This window comes from Globicephala melas, chromosome 5, assembly GCF_963455315.2.
Source record: "Globicephala melas chromosome 5, mGloMel1.2, whole genome shotgun sequence".
Lineage (NCBI taxonomy): Eukaryota > Metazoa > Chordata > Mammalia > Artiodactyla > Delphinidae > Globicephala > Globicephala melas.
This window is the reverse complement of record NC_083318.1, coordinates 119,874,262-119,893,591: the sequence shown is the minus strand read 5'-3', so window position 1 is coordinate 119,893,591 and position 19,330 is coordinate 119,874,262. Positions and strand designations below refer to the sequence as shown.

Below are 19,330 nucleotides of genomic sequence, written 5' to 3'. Positions count from 1 at the left end.
TCAGCTGGAGGAATCAGGCTCCCTGACTCCAGACTATACTACAAAGCTACAGTAATCAAGACAGTATGGTACTGACACGAAAACAGAACAGATAAGTGGAACAGGAGAGAAAGCCCAGAGGTAAACCCATGTACCTATGGTCAACTAATCTATAACAAAGGAGGCAAGAATATATAATGGAGAAAAGACAGTCTCTTCAAAAAGTGGTGCTGGGAAAACTGGACAGCTACATGTAAAAGAAAGAAATTAGAACATAACACCATACACAAAAATAAACTCAAAATGTATTAAAGACCTAACAGTAAGACCGGACACTATAAATCTCTTAGAGGGAAACATAGGCAGAACACTCTATGACATAAATCACAGCAAGATCTTTTTTGACTCACCTCCTACAGTAATGAAAATAAAAACAAAAATAAACAAATGGGACCTAATGAAATTTAAAAGCTTTTCCACAGCAAAGAAAACCATAAACAAGATGAAAAGACGATCCTCAGAATGGGAGAAAATAATTGCACACGAAGCAACTGACATGGGATAAATCTCCAAAATATAAAAACAACTCATGCAGCTCAATATCAAAAAAACAAACAACCCAATCAAACAAATGGGTGGAAGACCTAAACAGACATTTCTCCAAAGAAGACATACAGATAGCCAAGAAGCACATGAAAAGATGCTCAATATCACTAATTATTAGAAAAATGCAGATCAAAACTACAATGAGGTATCACCTCACACCGGTCTGAACGGCCATCATCAAAAAATCTGCAAACAATAAATGCTAGAGAGGGTGTGGAGAAAAGGGAACCCTCTTGCACTGTTGGTGGGAATGTAAATTGATACAGCCACTATGGAGAACAGCATGGAGTTTCCTTGAAAAACTAAAAATAGAACTACCATATGACCCAGCAATCCCACTACTGGGCATATACCCTGATAAGACCATAATTCAAAAAGACACATGCACCCCAATGTTCATTGCAGCACTATTTACAACAGCCAGGACAGGAAGCAACCTAAATGTCCATCAATAGAGGACTGGATAAAGAAGATGTGGTACATATATACAACAGAACATTAGCCATTAAAATTAACGAAATTGGGTCATTTGTATAGACATGGATGGACCTAGAGTCTGTGATACAGAGTGAAGCAAGTCAGTAAGAAAAACAAATATCATGTATTAATGCATATATGTGGAATCTAGAAAAATGGTACAGATGAACCCATTTGAAGGGCAGGAATAGAGATGCAGATGTAGAGAACGGACATGTGGACACGGTGAGGGGGATAAATTGGGAGATTGGCATTGATATATGTACACTGCCATGTGTAAAATAGATAGTTCATGGGAACCTGATGTATAGCACAGGAGCTCAGTTTGGTGCTCTGTAGTGACCTAGATGGGTGGGATGGGGGTGGGGTGGGAGGGAAGTCCAAAAGGGAGAGGATATGTGTATACATATAGCTGATTCACTTCACTGTAGCAGAAACTAACACAACAGTGTAAAACAACTATACTAAAATAAAGTAAAATAAAATAGCAATACTAAACCAACCCTGAAAGAAATATTGAAAGGTCTTCCCTAAATAGAAAAGAAGCAAAAATCTATAGGAAAGGGAAAATCACAATAGGAAAGGCAAATATATAAAAGGGTTGAAGATCATTTAAATAAGCCTGTACTTGGATTTAAAAAAATCAAAGAACTGTAAAGGTGATTATAATTACAATTAACAGTAAAAGTATAAGAATGAAGATGTAAATAGGACACCAAAATCACAAAATGTGAGGGAGGGGTGGATAAAAATATAGATCTTTTAGAATGCCTTTGAACTTGTATGACTATCATTTTAAAGCAAATAGATAGGGACCTCCTTCGTGGTTCAGTAGTAAAGAATCCACCTTACGATGCAGGGGATGTGGGTTCGATCCCTGGTCAGGGAACTAAGATCCCACATGTCATGGGGCAACTAATCCTGGGCGCCACAACTACTGAGCTCACGCGCCTCAATGATAGAGGCCGCATGCCACAAACTACAGAGCCCATGTGCTCTGGAACCCACACACAACTACAGAGCCCACATGCCCTAGAGCCTGTGCGCCACAACTAGAGAAGAGAAAACCCACACTCTACAACTAGACAGAAGACCGTGCGCCACAATGAAAGATCCCACATGCCTCAACAAAGATCCTGTGCGCCACAACTAAGGCCCAACACAGCCAAAAATAAAAATAAAAATAAATTTTTTTAAAAAATAAATTAATTTAAAAAAATAAAGCAAATAGATATAGTTATGGGTCAACATACTTGAACATGGTAACCACAAGTCAAAAACGTACAATAGATTCACAAAAACCAAAAAGAAAGTTACTCAAGCATACTTTGAAAGAAAATCGTCAACTACAAAAGGAAAAACGAAAAAGAAGAAACAAAGAAAAAAATGGTTCTGAAGAACATAGGGGCAGGACAGGAATAAAGACGCAGGTGTAGAGAATGGACTTGAGGACATGGGGAGGGGGAAGGGTAAGCTGGTACAAAGTGAGAGAGTGGCATGGACTTATATATACTACCAAATGTAAAATAGATAGCTAGTGGGAAGCAGCCGCATAGCACAAGGAGATCAGCTTGGTGCTTTGTGACCACCTAGAGGGGTGGGATGGGGAGGGTGGGAGGGAGACAGAAGAGGGAGGGGATATGGGGATACATTTATACGTATAGCTGACTCACTTTGTTATAAAGCAGAAACTAACACACCACTGTAAAGCAATTATACGCCAATAAAGACGTTAAAAAAAAAAACAAAGAACTACAAAAACAACTGGAAAACAGGATTAAAATGTCAATAAGCACATACTTATCAATAATTATTTCAAATGTCAATAGATTAAATGCTCCAATCAAAAGACACACAGTGGCAGACTAGATAAAAAAAACAAAAACCTACAATATACTGCCTACAAGAAACTCACTTCAGGGTAAAAGACACACACGGATTGAAAGTGAAGGGATGGAAAAAGAGATTTCATGCAAATGGAAACAACAAGAAAGCAGGGTCACAATAGACTTTAAAACAATGGCCATAAAGAAAGACAAAGAAGGGCATTATATAATGATATAGGGATCAATACAAGAAGAGGATAGTACACGCATTAACATATATGCACCCAATATAGAAGCACCTAAATACAGAAAGCAAATACTAACAGACATAAAGGAAGAAATTGACAGTAATATAATAATACTAGAAGACTTTAACACCTCACTGACATCAATGGACAGATCATCCAGACAGAAAATCAATAAGGCAACAGAGGTCCTAAATGACACAACAGACCAATTGGGCTTAATTGATATCTACAGGATAGTACATCCAAAAAAAAAAAAAAACCCAGAACACATATTCTTTTCAAGCCCATATGGAACAGTCTCTAGGACAGACCACATACTAGGTCACAAAACAATCCACAAGTTTAGAGGACAGAAATTATTTCAAGCATCTTTTCAGCCCACAAGAGTATGAAACTAGAAATCAACCACAGAAAGAAAAATGGGAAAAGAATGAACACACAAAAACTAAACAACATGCTACTAAAAACCAATGGGTCAATGATGAACTGAAAGAAGAAATCAGAAACACCTAAAGACAAATAAAAATGAAAACACAGGGCTTCCCTGGTGGCACAGTGATTAAGAATCCGCCTGCCAAGACAGGGGACACGGGTTCGAGCCCTGGTCCAGGAAGATTCCACATGCCACAGAGCAACTAAGCCTGTGCACCACAACTACTGAGCCTGAGCTCTAGAGCCCACAAGTCACAACTACTGAGCCCACACGCCACAACTACGGAAGCCCATGCACCTAGAGCCCGTGCTCCACAACAAGAGAAGCCACTGCAATAAGTAACCCGCACACTGCAATGAAGAGTAGCCCCCACTCGCTGCAACTAGAGAAATCCTGCATGCAGCAACAAAGACCCAACACAGCCAAAAATGAAAATAAATTAAAATAAATAAATTTATTAAAAAAAATGAAAACACAACCATATAAAATCTATGAGATGCAGCAAAAGCAATGCTAAGAGGGAACAGCGATATAGGCCTTCCTCAAGAAACAAGAAAAATCTCAAATAAGCAGCCTAACCTACCAGCTAACAGAATTAGAAAAAGGACAAACAAAACCCAAAGTCAGCAGAAGGAAGAAAATAATAAAGATCAGAGAGGAAATAAATAAAATACAGATTAAAAACAATAGGAAAGATCAATAAAACCAAGAGCTGGTTTTTTGAAAAGATAAACTAAATCAGCAAACCTCTATCTAGGCTCACCAAGAAGAAAAGAGAGAGGACCCAAATAAAATAAGAAATGAAAGAGGAGAAATAACTGATACCACAGAAATACAAAAAATCATAAGAGAATATTATGAACAACAAATTATATGCCAACAAATTGAACAACCTAGAAGAAATGGACAAGGTTCCAGAAACATACAGCCTGCCAAAACTGAGTCAAAAAGAAACAGATAATTTGAACAGACCGATCACTAGAAGTGAAATAGACTCTGTAATTTAAAAAAACAAACAAACAAAAACCAAAAAATAAACAACAAAAAAACTCCCTCCAAACAAAAGTCCAGGACCAGACAGCTTCACTGGGATATTCTACCAAACATATAAAGAAAAACTTATACCTATCCTGCTCAAACTGTTTCAGAGATTTGAAGAGGAGGGAACACTCCCAAATTCATTCTATGAAGCTACCATTGCCATGATACCAAAACCAAAGACATTACAAAAAAGAAAATTACAGCCAATATCTTTGATGAATATAGATGCAAAAATCCTCCACAAACTATTAGGAAACTGAATCCAACAATACATAAAAAGGATCATACACCACTATCAAGTTGGATTCATTCCAGGGTCACAAGGATGGTTCAACATATGCAAATCAATGTGATATACCACATTAACAAGCGACAAAAATCATATGATCATCTCAATAGACATAGAAAAAGCATTTGACAAAATTCAACATCCATTCATGATAAAAACTCTCATCAAAGTGGATATAGAGGGAACAAATCTCAACATAATAAAAGCCATTTACAATAACCTCAGAGCCAACATAATACTTAACAGTGAAAAGCTGAAAACCTTCCCATTAACTTCAGGAACAAGATAAGGATACCTACTCTCACCACTACTATTCAAAAAAATATTGGAAGTCCTAGCCGCAGCAATCAGACAAGAAATAAAAGGCTTCCAAATTGGAAGGGAAGAGGTAATAAAACTGTCACTATTTGTAGATGACATGACACTCTATATAGAGAACCTTAAAGTCTCCACACAAAAACTATTAGAACTAATAAATGAATTCATCAAGGTAGCAGGATACAAGATTAACATACAGAAATCTGTTGCATGTCTTTACACTAATAATGTAATATTAGAAACAGAAAGTAAAAAAGAAATCCCATTTAATATTGTGTCAAAAAAATACCTAGGAATAAACTTAATCAAGGAAGTGAAAGACCTATACACTGAAAACTAGAAAACACTGATAAAGAAAACTGATGGTGATTTAAAGAAATGGAAAGATAACCCATGCTCTTGGATTGGAAAAATGTAATACTGTTAAAATGGCATCATACTACCCAAAGCAATCTAAACTTTAATGCAATCACTATCAAAATACCCATGACATTTTTCACAGAACTAGAACAAATAATCCTAAAATTTATATGGAACTACAAGAGACCCTGAATTGCCAAAGCAATCCTGAAGAAAAAAATAAAGCTGGAGACATAACCCTTCTAGACTTCAGACTGTACCACAAAGCGACAGAAATCACAGTAATCAAAGCAGCATGTATTTGGCACAAAAACAGACAAACAGCTCAATGGGACAGAATAGAGCGCCCAGAAATAAACCCACGCACCTACGGCCAGCTAATCTACATCAAAGGGAGCAATGATAGTCAATGGAGAAAAGACAACCTCTTCAAAAAGTGGTATTGGAGAGCTGGACAGCTACATGTAAATCCATTAAACTAGAACAGTCCCTCACACCATATACAAAAATAAACTCACAATGGTTTAAAGACCTAAATATAAGACAGGACACCATAAAAATCCTAGAAGAGAACATGGACAAAATCTTCTCTAACGTAATTCATAGTAATCTTTTCTTAGCTCAATCTCCCAAGGCAAAAGAAATAAAAGCAAAAATAAACAAATTGAACCTAGTCAAACTTAAAAGCTCTTGCACAGTAAAGGAAACCATCAACAAAATGAAAAAACAACCCACGTACTGGGAGAAAATAGTTGCAAACAATATGACCAATAACTAGTTAATTGAGGGTGGGATAGGGAGGGTGGGAGGGAGACACAAGAGGGAAGAGATATGGGAACATATGTATATGTATAACTGATTCACTTTGTTATAAAGCAGAAACTAACACACCATTGTAAAGCAATTATACTCCAATAAAGATGTTAAAAAAAAGAAGTTAATATACAAAGTATATAAACAGTCCATGCAACTTAATACCAAAAAACAAACAACCTAATCAAAAAGACATACAGATGGCCAAAGTCACATGAAAGGATGCTCCACATCACTAATTGTTAGAGAAATGCAAATCAAAACTACAGTGAGGTATCACCTCACACCAGTCAAAATGGCTATCACTAAAAAGTCTATAAATAACAAATGCTGGAGAGGGTGTGGAGAAAAGGGAACCCTCCTACACTGTTTGTGGGAATGTAAGTTGGTGCAGCCACTATGGAGGTTCCTTAAAAGACTAAAAATAGAGTTACCATATGATCCAACAATTCCACTCCTGGGCATATGTCTGGAGAAAACTCTAATTCGAAAAGATACACGCACCCCAATGTTCACAGCAGCACTATGTACAATAGTCGAGACATGGAAGCAACCTAATGTTCACTGACAGATGAATGGATAAAGAAGTTGTGGTATGTATATGTGTATGTGTATGCGTGTGTGTGTGTGTGTGTGTGTGTGGAATATTACTCGACCATAAAAAAGAATGAAATAACGCCATTTGCAGCAACATGGATGGGCCTAGAGATTATCATACTAAGTCAAGTAAGTCAGACAGAGAAAGACAAATGCCTTATGATATCACTTATATGTGGGATCCAAAATATGATACAAATGAACTTATTTACAAAACAGAAACAGACTCACAGATGTAGAAAACAAACTTATAGTTACCAAAGGGGAAAGAAGGTGGGAGAGGGATAAATTAGGAGCTTGGGACTAGCAGATACAAACTACTATATATAAAATAGATAAACAACGAGGTCCTAATGTATACCAGCTGGTATACTGAATCACATTGCTGTATACCACACACTAACACAACATTAAAAATCAACTATAATTCAATTAAAAATTTTTAATTAAAAAATAAAAAGTAAAAAAAAAATTGAAGTGGATCTCTTGTCTATAGTACTAAAAAAAAAGATGTGTTATATACATATATACAATGGAATATTACTCAGCCTTAAAAAATGAAATATTGGGACTTCTTTGGTGGTCCAGTGGTTAAGAATCTGTCTTGCAATGCAGGGGACGCTGGTTCAATCCCTGGTCGGGAAACTAAGATCCCACACGCCGCAGGGCAACTAAACCCACGTGCCGCAACTACCGAGCCCACATGCTCTGGAGCCCACACACCACAACTAGAGAGCCCGCGTGCCGCAACTACTGAGCCCACGCACTCGAGTCCACGCACCACAACTAGAGAGAAGCCTGCACACCACAACGAAGAGCCCGTGTGCCTCAACGAAGGATCCCACATGCTGCAACTAAGACCCGATGCAGCAAAAAAATAAATAAATAAATAATTTTAAAAATGAAATATTGCCATTTACAGCGACATGGATGAACCTAGAGAATATCACACGTAGTGAAGCAAGTCAGAGAAAGACAAATATTATATGCTATTACCTACATGTGGAATCTAAAAAAATAATGCAAATGAATCTATATACAAAACAGGAAGGACTTCCCTGGTGGTCCAGTGGTTAAGACTTTGCCTTCCAATGCAGGGGGTGAGGGTTCGATCCTTGGTTGGGGAGCTAAGATCCCACATGCCTTGCGACCAAAAAAACCAAAACATAAAAAAACAGAATATTGTAACAAATTCAATAAAGACTTTAAAAATGGTCCACATCAAAAATTATTTAAAAAAACAAACAAACAAACAAAAAACAGGAACAGACTCACAGACAGAGAAAACAAACATGGTTACCAAAGAGGAGGAGAGAGGAGGGCAAAGTAGGAGTATGGGATTAACAAATACACACTACTATATGTAAAACAGATAAACAAGAAGGATTTACTGTATAGTACAAGGAATTATACTCAATATACTGTAATAACCTATAGTGGTAAATAATCTGAAAATACATATATATAAGTGAATCATCTTGCGGTACACCTGAAACTAATGCAATATTGTATTAGCTATACTTCAATTTTAAAAAAAGAAAGAAAAAAGGCATCTGCCTTTATTTGTTTCATTTTTACCCTTGCTTCATGTACTGAGTGATAATGATGTTATAAAAGTATGACTAGGGCTTCCCTGGTGGCACAGTGGTTGAGAGTCCGCCTGCCGATGCAGGGGACACGGGTTCGTGCCCCGGTCCAGGAAGGATCCCACGTGCCGCGGAGCGGCTGGGCCCGTGAGCCATGGCCGCTGAGCCTGCGTGTCCGGAGCCTGTGCTCCGCAAGGGGAGAGGCCACAACAGTGAGAGGCCGGCATACCACAAAAAATAAAAAAGTATGACTAGCATTTATTTTGTTCCAGACCCTATTTGTTTAATCTTTACCACTACCTTTGAAGGTTAGAGATTACTATCTCCATTTTACAGATGAGAAAACTAAAATCTAGAAGATCAAGTGGTTGCCCAATGTCACACAGCCAATAAGCCTCAGAACTTGGATTCTGACTCAGGTCAGTGTGGGTGGGGCCCTGCCCTCTCTAGACAAGAGGGTCACACCCCAGAATGGCGCCTCCATTTACAGAGCCTTCACTAAGTGTCAGTACTGGGCCGAGCCCTTGAACCACATTTTTAATTTATTCTTCAAAGCACACTTACAGGGACTTCCCTGGTGGTGCGGTGGTTAAGAATCCGCCTGCCAGTGCAGGGGACACGGGTTCAATCCCTGGTCCGGGAAGATCCCACATGCTGCGGAGCAACAAAACCTGTGCGCTACTGAGCCTGTGCTCTAGAGCTTGCGAACCACAACTACTGAGCCCACGTGCCACAACTACTGAGGCCCACGTGCCTAGAGCCTGTGCTCCGCAACAAGAGAGGCCACCACAACGAGAAGCTCGCACACCACAATGAAGAGTAGTCCCCGCTCGCCGCAACTAGAGAAAGCCCGCGTGCAGCAATGAAGAGCAAATGCAGCCAAAAATAAATTATTTTAAAAAACCCACACTTACAAGGTGAGCGTAATTATTCCCACTGTACCACAAGAAAACGGAACGTAGAAGTTAAATAACTAGATTAAGGTTACAGAGCTAGTAAGGGCAGAATTGCAATGTATTGGGTCGTTACAGAATTAGGGAAAAACCCAAACAAACTTTTTGGGTTTGGCCAACCCAGTAAATTTGGCCCATCAACTTCAAAGCCCACATCACAGGGTACCTAGCACAGAAAAATGCTCTAGTGAATGGAGAGGTGTGTCCTCCCTGTCCCCCAGCAACAGTGACAAGAAAGTGATATAATATTTATCAGGTAAGAATCTTCTGGGTTACATCCCTAAGTCACAGCCTTTCATAAGCCTGTTATATATATTTTGAAATAACACATAAAATGAGGGAACTCATAGATACTGAAGGAGAGGCCTGGGTTGGCTGCATTTATTTCTTTTTAGTCTCTGAACCATGGCCAAAAGATTCTCAGGTTTAAAACCAAAACTATTATCTATTTAGTCTTGATTCTAAAGCCAAACTCTCACTGCCAGTCCACTCTATAACCAATTACCTGATTCTTCTTAGAGAAGACCCTTCAAATATCCTGGATTAGATTCTTCAAACTCTTCAAGTTTATCAAATAGACTAAAAACTTGACCAGAGCTAAATGGAAATTAATGCTCAGCAGGGTACTGGGCAAAACTGAGTGTTCATGGAATGAGGAAATAAGCCACAAATGAAACACCAAGTTGTCAATGCAATTTATACAACTTTAAAATTTTAACATAATTTCAAACTTACAGAGAAGTCGCAAAAGCAGAAAAAAATTCCTACACACCTTTACCCACATTGGCTACTTCTTAACACTTTGCCCTCTTTGCTTCATTACCAGTGTGATTTTATAAACATGATAGTGCAGAATAAAATGATTTCATAGCAATTATAATGAATCAATGTTTTTTAAGATGGTTCAAACTCAAGTGAAAGGGAACACCACTTTGCTGCCAGGATCACCAAGTACAAATCTAACCACAGCCTTGAATTGGAAAGCTCACTGGATTCAACCAAACCTGAAGCCCGTACATAACGATGGGTGACCTATGTCAGGACACCCGGAAGTTTCCAAAGTGACCATGGTGATGTCCATTTCAATACGAGCTTTTTTTCCAAAGAATCACTCCAATGGCCTTTCAAAAAATAAATTATTATTGTTAAAACAATATTTTTAAAAAAACGTTGCAAATGGAAAAAGGACTCCTACCCAAAAAGTAACCGAATGACAAAAATCAACCACCCAAGTTTTCCGGCAATAGCAACCAATATGGCTACCGCTCAGAACTCTCTTTCTGTTGTGACATTTGAATCTCCATTTCCTCTGGAAATAACAACAAAGCAGTTTCATTCCGATTATTTGGTATTTCTCAAAGCTAACCACGAGAGCCTACATGACCTCACGACCTTCCACATTTGATTCCACAGATACCGCAATAATCACGTACCTGTGATTCCCTTAAAGGGCTGCACGTGGACAGACCTCCTTTCCGGGCTTGGAGAGGCAGTTGGGTTATAACTGGTTCATGTGGTGCAAAAGCCGTGGGGGAATGGGCTAAAACCACAGTCCTGGTGCGGACTGGACGGCACCTAGGCACAGCTTTGTTGGAGGAGGACATCACCTGAGTACACAGCCTTCCCTGGGAGAATGCACTAGTACAAGCTCTTCACCAAGTGGTTATGCAGACACCTGACAGCAAGCAGACGCGTTTCCTGGCCTCTTCAACTTGTTTCTGGTTGCCTTCAGCTCCTGCCAATACAGCCTGGATTCCCTCAGTAAATATCCGCCAGTGAAATCACATGAAAAGATCGCTCCAATTCACTCTCATTGGTGGGTTTCCAAGGGTAGAAGAATACAGTCCGTGTCTCCTCAGTCATGAGAAAACCATTGTCACTGAATCTCCCTGGGATGCTTTCTACATCCAACCAAACAAAGGGAGCAACAGCTGAGGTTTTCAGATGAAAAACAAATGTGTCCCCTTGCTGAGAGATGGTGGCCTGAAAGAAAAAGATAAATGAAGTGAAGGACGAGGGCAGAGCTCTCTATTCTATATACAGCGCCTATCAGAACATCGATGTGGCTAACAAGGAGTGCATTTCCTACAACTTTGGTCCTGCAGCTGCTAAAGTCATACATTCCATGCACTGTGTCAGATGCTAAAAACTATGTGGAAATGTATTGAAGGCTGTGGAAAATTACCAAATTGTAATCTCAAACCAGGCGGGGAGGGGGGGAATATGTAGTCTCCAATTATTAAGGAGAATATTTCACACGAATCTCAAGGCTTTGTAGCTTTTACAGCTTTATACCTTTTTCTCAGGGTCTCATCAAGAGAGACACATTTCTGCACCAGGGCTGGGTGTTTTAAATGACTTTCTCAGAATCTGTGTGGAGCTGGCTGCAGAGCACAGCCATGGGGCTCACCTTCTAGTCTTCTGAGGAGATCCTGCAATCTAGGCAGCAGCCGGCTGGGCATCTCCAAAAGCTCTACCACTAGAGCTCTCCCTCTTTTATTGCATCGTCAGTAAAGTCACATTATTAGCACTTTTTTTTTTATTCAGCTCAAATTAATTTGCTTTTCATATTACTCTTGACAGATTTACTAACGTTCATTCTTAGGTAGCTATCACATTGTACTTATTTAGAATTTTTCAAGTATTCGTTTTATTTAATCTGAACCATCTAAATGAAATTATTTATTTTCCTATTCATTTGGATATAAGTCCATCCAACTTTGAAATATTTGAAAAAATCTTCGTAATGTGAAACTCAGCTTTGTAATCTGACCCTTAACTTTCTTACTTTAATTTTTTTTCCTTCTTTTTTTAAATTCATTTTTATTGGAGTATAGTTGCTTTACATTAGCACTTTTAACATCCCACACGATATCAGCAAAGAAGAGCACAGTTTAAGTCTTGTCATTCATTAGCCTCTTAGCACAGGCAGAGAGAGAGGCAGAGATGCTTCCTGGAGGCTGGGGGTTTGTGAACCTCTCTCACTGTGAGTACACAGTTGAGTGGGACCTGGTATTCAAGCCGTGCATCTGTCATGAAACATGACTCTTCCACATGCATACCTGCCACGCCGTAGGTTTGACATTATAGGTTATGTGTGACATAAAGAATTTCCAAGGGCGATTTTTACTATATATAACTTAGCCTGAGACAGCATGCAGGGTTCTGAGTTATTAACAAGAAACTCTACTTTGGTAGAAGCAAAAAAGAAACAAAATGTATTAGGTAGCTCTCAGAGGGTCAGAGATGCAGGCTTAAAGTTAGATGTCAAATTCCCAAATCATTCCACCCACCTATTCTGATGAAGACCCTAAAGCAGTTGCAGGCACACAGTTTACATGGCTGGCCCTGGCTGCCACCAAGCCTGCAGGGAAGCCTCAGCTACTCTGTCCCAAGGCCAAGGCCAGAAGGGACACTGGCACCTGCTCACTCTCGTTGTTGCCTTCTTCTGATCGGAAACCTCATCTCTGCATATCTGACTGCAGAGCCCAGAGCTCAAGCTTGTATTCTGGCTTCAGGGACACAGGGAGGAAAACTCAGTCCCCAGCATCCCCGAGGATAGTACATCCAAGCGCCTGGCCTACATTAAGCCTACAATAACGTTAACTATCATTACTATTATTATTGTTATTATATCCCTTTAGGATAGGCAAAGTCTCATTGAAATCCAACTGAGGTAGGGCAAAGGAAGAAGTCCTACCTCTCCCCCAGCCCAGTTATCTCAAAGTAATGGAGGCCCAGATGAGGAAAGAAAGATTTTGAAATCCTGTCTAGAGACTGCAGATTTGTCTACTACATAGTTTTGTGCTTTTTTTCTGGAAAGAAGCTATGTAAATGTATGTCATTTCCTTCATAGTTGCCCTATATCAGTTGTGACAGATAGATTTCATTATGGGACTATTTCATTATTAATTGGGAAGGAAGCTATGCTTTCATTTCAAGGACTGAGTTTTGATATGATTTCCAAAGCAAATGTAAAAAATCCTCTCACTTAAGTCTTTTCAATGAAATCTAAAACAAACTTAAAATTCATTAAAAATAGAGAATGAAAATATTTTTCTAGAAAGTTTCAATCACTACATGGAGAGGGGGAAAGGGAAGGAAAGGTTTTCAATCAACTAGACAGATTCCAAATTTCCTAGCTACACAATTTTTTTTTTTTTTTTTGCGGTACGTGTGCCTCTCACTGTTGTGGCCTCTCCCGTTGCGGAGCACAGGCTCCGGATGCGCAGGCTCAGCGGCCATGGCTCACGGGCCCAGCTGCTCTGCGGCATGTGGGATCTTCCCGGACCGGGGCACGAACCCGTGTCCCCTGCATCGGCAGGCAGACTCTCAACCACTGCGCCACCAGGGAAGCCCTAGCTACACAATTTTTATAACAACACATCCTATCCTGATCATCTCTTTTTTTCCCTTGGCAGTGATAAAGAGATTTGGTGACTGAGCAACATGGAAGCAATAAATCAGAGAGTAGAGTGAAAATGTTTTAAATGAATAGACTCTCCTTAAAAATGCAAAATTAAGAGTGCTTCTACCGGCTCCATTGTTTGCTGGCCATGGACTTTATAAACACGTTACTCAGTCCCTCCAAACAGGTTTGCTCACTTGTATATGCAGATGATAATAGTTCACGGTTGATGCAGTAAAGCCCCCAGGACAGACAGAGCCTGGAACCTACAGGAGGAGCAGTCAGTGGTGATGACTCCTGCTGCCTCACCCTCCACTGCACCAGCCTGACTAGGGAGATGTGATGGGACAGCAGGAGTGGCAGGAACCTTAAGCTTTGACAAATACAAATAATAAAAATTATTTGCTCTTTGCTTCCAGTGGGAAGGGGCCAATCTTCCCCGGGTCCCAGGTAAGCTCAGTACCAAGGAGAAATTTTGCAAAAAAGCAGGACAGTTCCACAAAGCCACGGTGACCCCAGACCAGTGGTGCTTACAGTGATATTTGCCTTGTGGAGCCCCTTGGCCTCCTTTGGTGAGGACAGGAAGTGATAGTTGGTTGGGCTCAAGAGCTCCCTGGCAGTTGACAGGTAAAAGGAAACCACACAGCTTTGTCGTGTACAATTTGTACATCCTCTTAATAATTCAGCTACTGGCTTATCATAGAGAAGAGCAGACTCCCCTGCTTTCATCACAAAAGGCTTTGTCGTCTCAGAGCACACGGGCTCCAGGGAACTCCATGTGTGGACTCTCACCTGGGGAGAAACAAGACAGAAAAAAACCAAACATTCTTAGTTACTATTTTTTTTAGAGAATAATAGGAGTAATAATAGATGAAAGTCAGAATAGCAGAACTGGTTAAGAGACTGTGAAACTTGGGTTTAACCATAGCCCCACCAAGTACTTGTCATGTAACCAAGAAGTTAACTTCTCAAAGTATCCATTTCTTCAAACGTAAAATGAGAATAATAACAGCACTAACTCCACAGGCTGTTGCGAGAATTAAGCAATTTATGGAAGGCACAGGACCTGGCACATTATAGTTAATTCATAGACTTGACTTGTTCTCAATGTCCTCCTAACTGTAGCCATCCAAGACTTCTTTGAGTTTCTATCCTTTCTTTTACCTAAAATTGTTTTAAATACAAGTTCATTTTTCCACATATATATTCTGAATAATTTTACTGATTTCCACTTTAACATACTGTTTTAAATGAGTTCTTTTGGTAAAGTCTAGCCTATTTCCAGCTTCTCATGATTATAAATAACCTTAGATTTAACTGGCATTTTACAGTTTACAATGCACAGTCATCTAATGACTGTATTCGCTATCCATAGAAATCCTTTAAGAAGGCAGGCTGGTGTCATTTTACAGATGAGGAAACTGAACCAAGACATTAAGGTCATAGAATAAATAGAATTTTTCCCTGAATATAGGTTTTCCAATTCCAAGAACAGCTCATTTTCTGCTGCAAGTACTAGAGACATTTTGATACAAATTAATTTCTTTTTTTTTCCAAAAAAGAATAGAACCAAATAACTAAAGAAATCTAAAATTCGCCCTCTACCACAGAGAGAAAAAAACTCCAAGCAACTTACAGTGAGCATCATCTTGTGGTCTGAATGAAGGTCTGACACACCGTAGATGAAAAACACATCTTCATTCTCAAAACCCACCGGCAACAGCGGAGCGAAGAAATGACGAGCAAAATAATGAAGCATTTTCCACTTTCCTCCATACTCTAAAAGTAATCAGTTGGGTTAGGAAACAAGGGTCAAGCAGTCGGAGTCATCATCCACAGGGTCCAGCTGTGTAACCTGTCATAACTCAGGGCACTGAGCATTGAAGGGAGAGCGGACAGTGGAGGGAACCCATGTTTGTTGAGGGCAAGTAGCATTTTTGGACACCACCTCATGTCAGCCTCAAATCTGAGCGAGGCAGCCATGAACATCGCACTTTTCAAATGAGGAAATGGAGCTCAAGCAGTTAAGTCAAACATGCCACGGGCAGTATTTTGAGCCCAGACCTGATTCCTAGCTAGCACTTTCTCATATGCAATTCTGCTTCCAGAAGCTCAGTGTACCGATGTTCCTTTTCCCTACATACACATGAAAAAGGGAGTCAGTAGCATTGGCAGTGAACATCTGTTACAAATATTCATTTCGCTAGTATTACTTAGCAAAAATACTATTATAGAGGCTGGCCAAGATGGTGGAGTAGGAAGACCCTGAGCTCACCTCCTCTCATGAGCACACCAAAATCACAACTATTTACAGAGCAATTATTTATGAGAAAGACCAAAATCTCGCAGAAAAGATCATCTACCACTAAAGGTATAAAGAAGGAACCACAACAAGATGGGTAGGAGAGGCAGAGTTGCACATAGTCAAGACCCACACCCCAGGAGTGGGTGACCCACAAATGTAAGAATAATTACAACTGCAGAGGTACTCCTCAAGGAACGAGGGGTCTGAGCCCCATATTGGGCTCCCCAGCCCGGGGATCCTGCCCCAGGAAGACAAGCCCCCAGCCCCAACAATGTTTGGCTTTGAAGGCCTGCAGGGATTAAATTCAGGAGTCCCAGAGGGCTGGGGGAAATAGAGACTCCCCTCTTAAAGGGCTCACACGAAATCTCACACACTCCAGGAACCAGGGCAGAAGCAGTCATTTGAAAGGAGCCTGTCAGACTCATTTGCTGATCTTGGAGAGTCTGCCAAAGAGGCAGCAAGCAACTGGAGCTCACCCTGGAGACACAGACACTGGCAAGCGCCATTTTGGAATTCTCCCTCCAGCTGATTGGCACCAGGACCCAGCCTCACCCACCAGTCTGTTCACACCAGTACTGGAATGCCTCAGGCCAAGCAATTAGCTGGACAACCACCAGCAGACAGGCTGCCTTAAGACCTCCTGAGCCCGAGGCACCTCAGGACATGGTCCTGTCCACCAGAGGGCCCAGGACCCAGTGCCATACAACAGTGTGCAAGCTCTAGCCTCAGGACCCCCAGGGCCTGGCAGCTACAAACCCTGGGACCCAGCCCCAGCCACCAGCCAGCCAGCACTAGCCCCAGAACATCCTGGGCCTTGGCTTCACCCAACAACAATTCAAAATCAGCTCTGGGACACTGGGCCCTGCAGCCAGAGACCCTAGGAGTCAGCTCTGCCCACCAGTGGGCCAGCACTAGCCCCAGGACCCAGATTCACCTACTGGCTGCAGGATCCCCTGGACACCAACTCTACCCACCAATGGGAAGACACCAGCCCCAGGACCACTGCAGCCCTACAGCCTACCTTGTTGGACACAGCCAACACAGCAGATTGGCACCAGCCCCAGGACTCCCGGGCCTGGGCCCCACCCACCAGCAGACCAACACCAGCTCTGAGAAACCTTGGATGCCTCAGCCAGCTGCCCTGGGATCCAGCCCCACTCACCAATGGGCCAGCACCAGCTTCGGAATACCCCAGAACCTGCAGCCAGCCATATCAGGAACTGGCCCCACCCACCATCAGGCCAACACTAGATCCAGGAACCCCAGTCCTGTAAGCACCCACCCCAGAATCTGGCTCTGCCCACAAGTGAACCAGCAGTAGCCCTGGGACCCTCCAGGGTTCTGCAACCAGCAGCCTCATGACCCAGCCCCACCAACCAGTGGCTGGCAGGGTCCACACAAGGCAGGGCCTGGAAACCAATTGGGCCAAGGGCCAGCCATGCCTACTAGACCAACGACATCAGTAAGCCCACCACACAGAAGGACCCATGCACCCCACATAGGGGGCACCCCTAAAGCGTATAGCTCTGATGACCAGAGGGGAGTGAGCTGCTGGGATGCACAGTGTACCTCTTACAAAAGGTCACTTCTCCAAGATCAGGAAACATTACCAACCTACCAGATACACAGAAATAAAAAAAGAGCAAGTTAGGCAAACTGAGGCAACAGAGGAACATGTTCCAAACAAAGGAAGAAGATAAAACCCCAGATGAAGAACTAAGTGAAGTGGAGATAGGCAATCTACCTAAGAAAGAATTCAGGGTGATGATCATAAAGATGATCAAAGAATGCAGGAGAAGAATGGAGGAACACAGTGAGAAGTTTAACAAAGAGTTAGAAGATATAAAGAACTAGACAGAGATGAAAACTACAACAATTAAAATGAAAAGTACACTAAAAGAAATCAACAGTAGATGAAATGATACAGAGGAATGGATCAGGGAGATGGAAGACAGAGTAGTGGTAATCACTGAAGCTGAACAGAAAAAAGAATAAAAAGAAAAGAGAACAGTTTAAGAGACCTCTGGTACAAAATCAAGTGCACTAATATTCACATTATAGGGTCTCAGAAGGAGAAGAGAGAGAGAAAGGGGCAGAGAACATATTTGAGGACACAGTCGGCTGAAAACTTCCCTAATCTGGGAAAAGAAACAGACATGCAGGTCCTGGAACACAAACAAGATCAACCCAAAGAGGTCCACACCAAGATACACTGAATTAAAATGGCAAAAGTTAAAGAAAGAATATTGAAAAGGGAAAAGCAACAAGTTACATACCAAGGAACTCCCATAACGCCATCAGTGGACTTTTCAGCAGCTCTGCAGGCCAGATGGGAGTGGCAGAATAAATGTAAAGTGATGAAGGGAAAATCTACAAACAAGAATACTCTACTCAGCAAGACTTCCATTCAGATTTGATGGAGAAATCAAAAGTTTTACAGACAAGCAAAATCTAAGAGTTGGGCACCACCAAACCAGCTTCACAAGAAATGGTAAAGGTATTTCTCTAAGTGAAAAAGAAAAGGCTACAAATAGAAACATGAAAATTATGAAAGGAAAAAGCTCATTTGTAAAGGCAAATATTAGGTAGTAAATCAACCATGTACAAAGCTAGCAGGAAGGTTAAAAGACAAAAATCATCTATATCCACAGTAATTAGTTAAGGGATACACAAAACAAAAAGATGTAAAAATATCAAAAACAATAATCAGGACTTCCCTTGTGGTCCAGTGGTTGGGACTTCACCTTCCAATGCGGGAGGTGTGGATTCGATCCCTGGTCAGGGAGCTGAGATCCCACATGACTTGCAGCCAAAAAGACGAAACATAAAACAGAAGCAATATTGTGGCAAATTTAATAAAGAGTTTTTAAAAAAACAACAATAGGGCTTCCCTGGTGGCGCAGTGGTTGAGAGTCCGCCTGCCGATGCAGGGGACACGGGTTCGTGCCCCAGTCCAGAAGATCCCACATGCTGCGGAGCGGCTGGGCCCATGAGCCATGGCCGCTGAGCCTGCGCGTCTGGAGCCTGTGCTCTGCAACGGGTGAGAGGCCCGTGTACCGCAAAAAAAAAAAAAAAAAAAAAAAAAAAAAAC

At 41.1% G+C, this 19,330-nt stretch overlaps 1 protein-coding gene across 49 annotated transcripts in view; it reads right to left on the bottom strand.

The window, feature by feature from the left end:
* MANBA (mannosidase beta) overlaps window positions 1-19,330 on the bottom strand; it is a 589,447-nt gene that overhangs the window by 465,086 nt on the left and 105,031 nt on the right. For 48 of the 49 annotated variants that reach the window (XR_009564080.1, XR_009564069.1, XR_009564114.1 and 45 more), the window contains 3 exons: window positions 15,571-15,713; window positions 14,469-14,726; window positions 10,960-11,509 (listed from right to left, as the gene is read on the bottom strand). Coding sequence is in view for 1 of the 49 variants with exons in the window: in XM_030845116.2 (XP_030700976.2) it covers window positions 11,285-11,509; window positions 14,469-14,726; window positions 15,571-15,713 (626 nt within the window). In the remaining 48 variants the exon portion in view is untranslated. Of the gene's footprint in view, window positions 1-10,209; window positions 11,510-14,468; window positions 14,727-15,570; window positions 15,714-19,330 lie in introns of those variants that run through there. The other variant, XM_030845116.2, reaches the window with a different exon arrangement.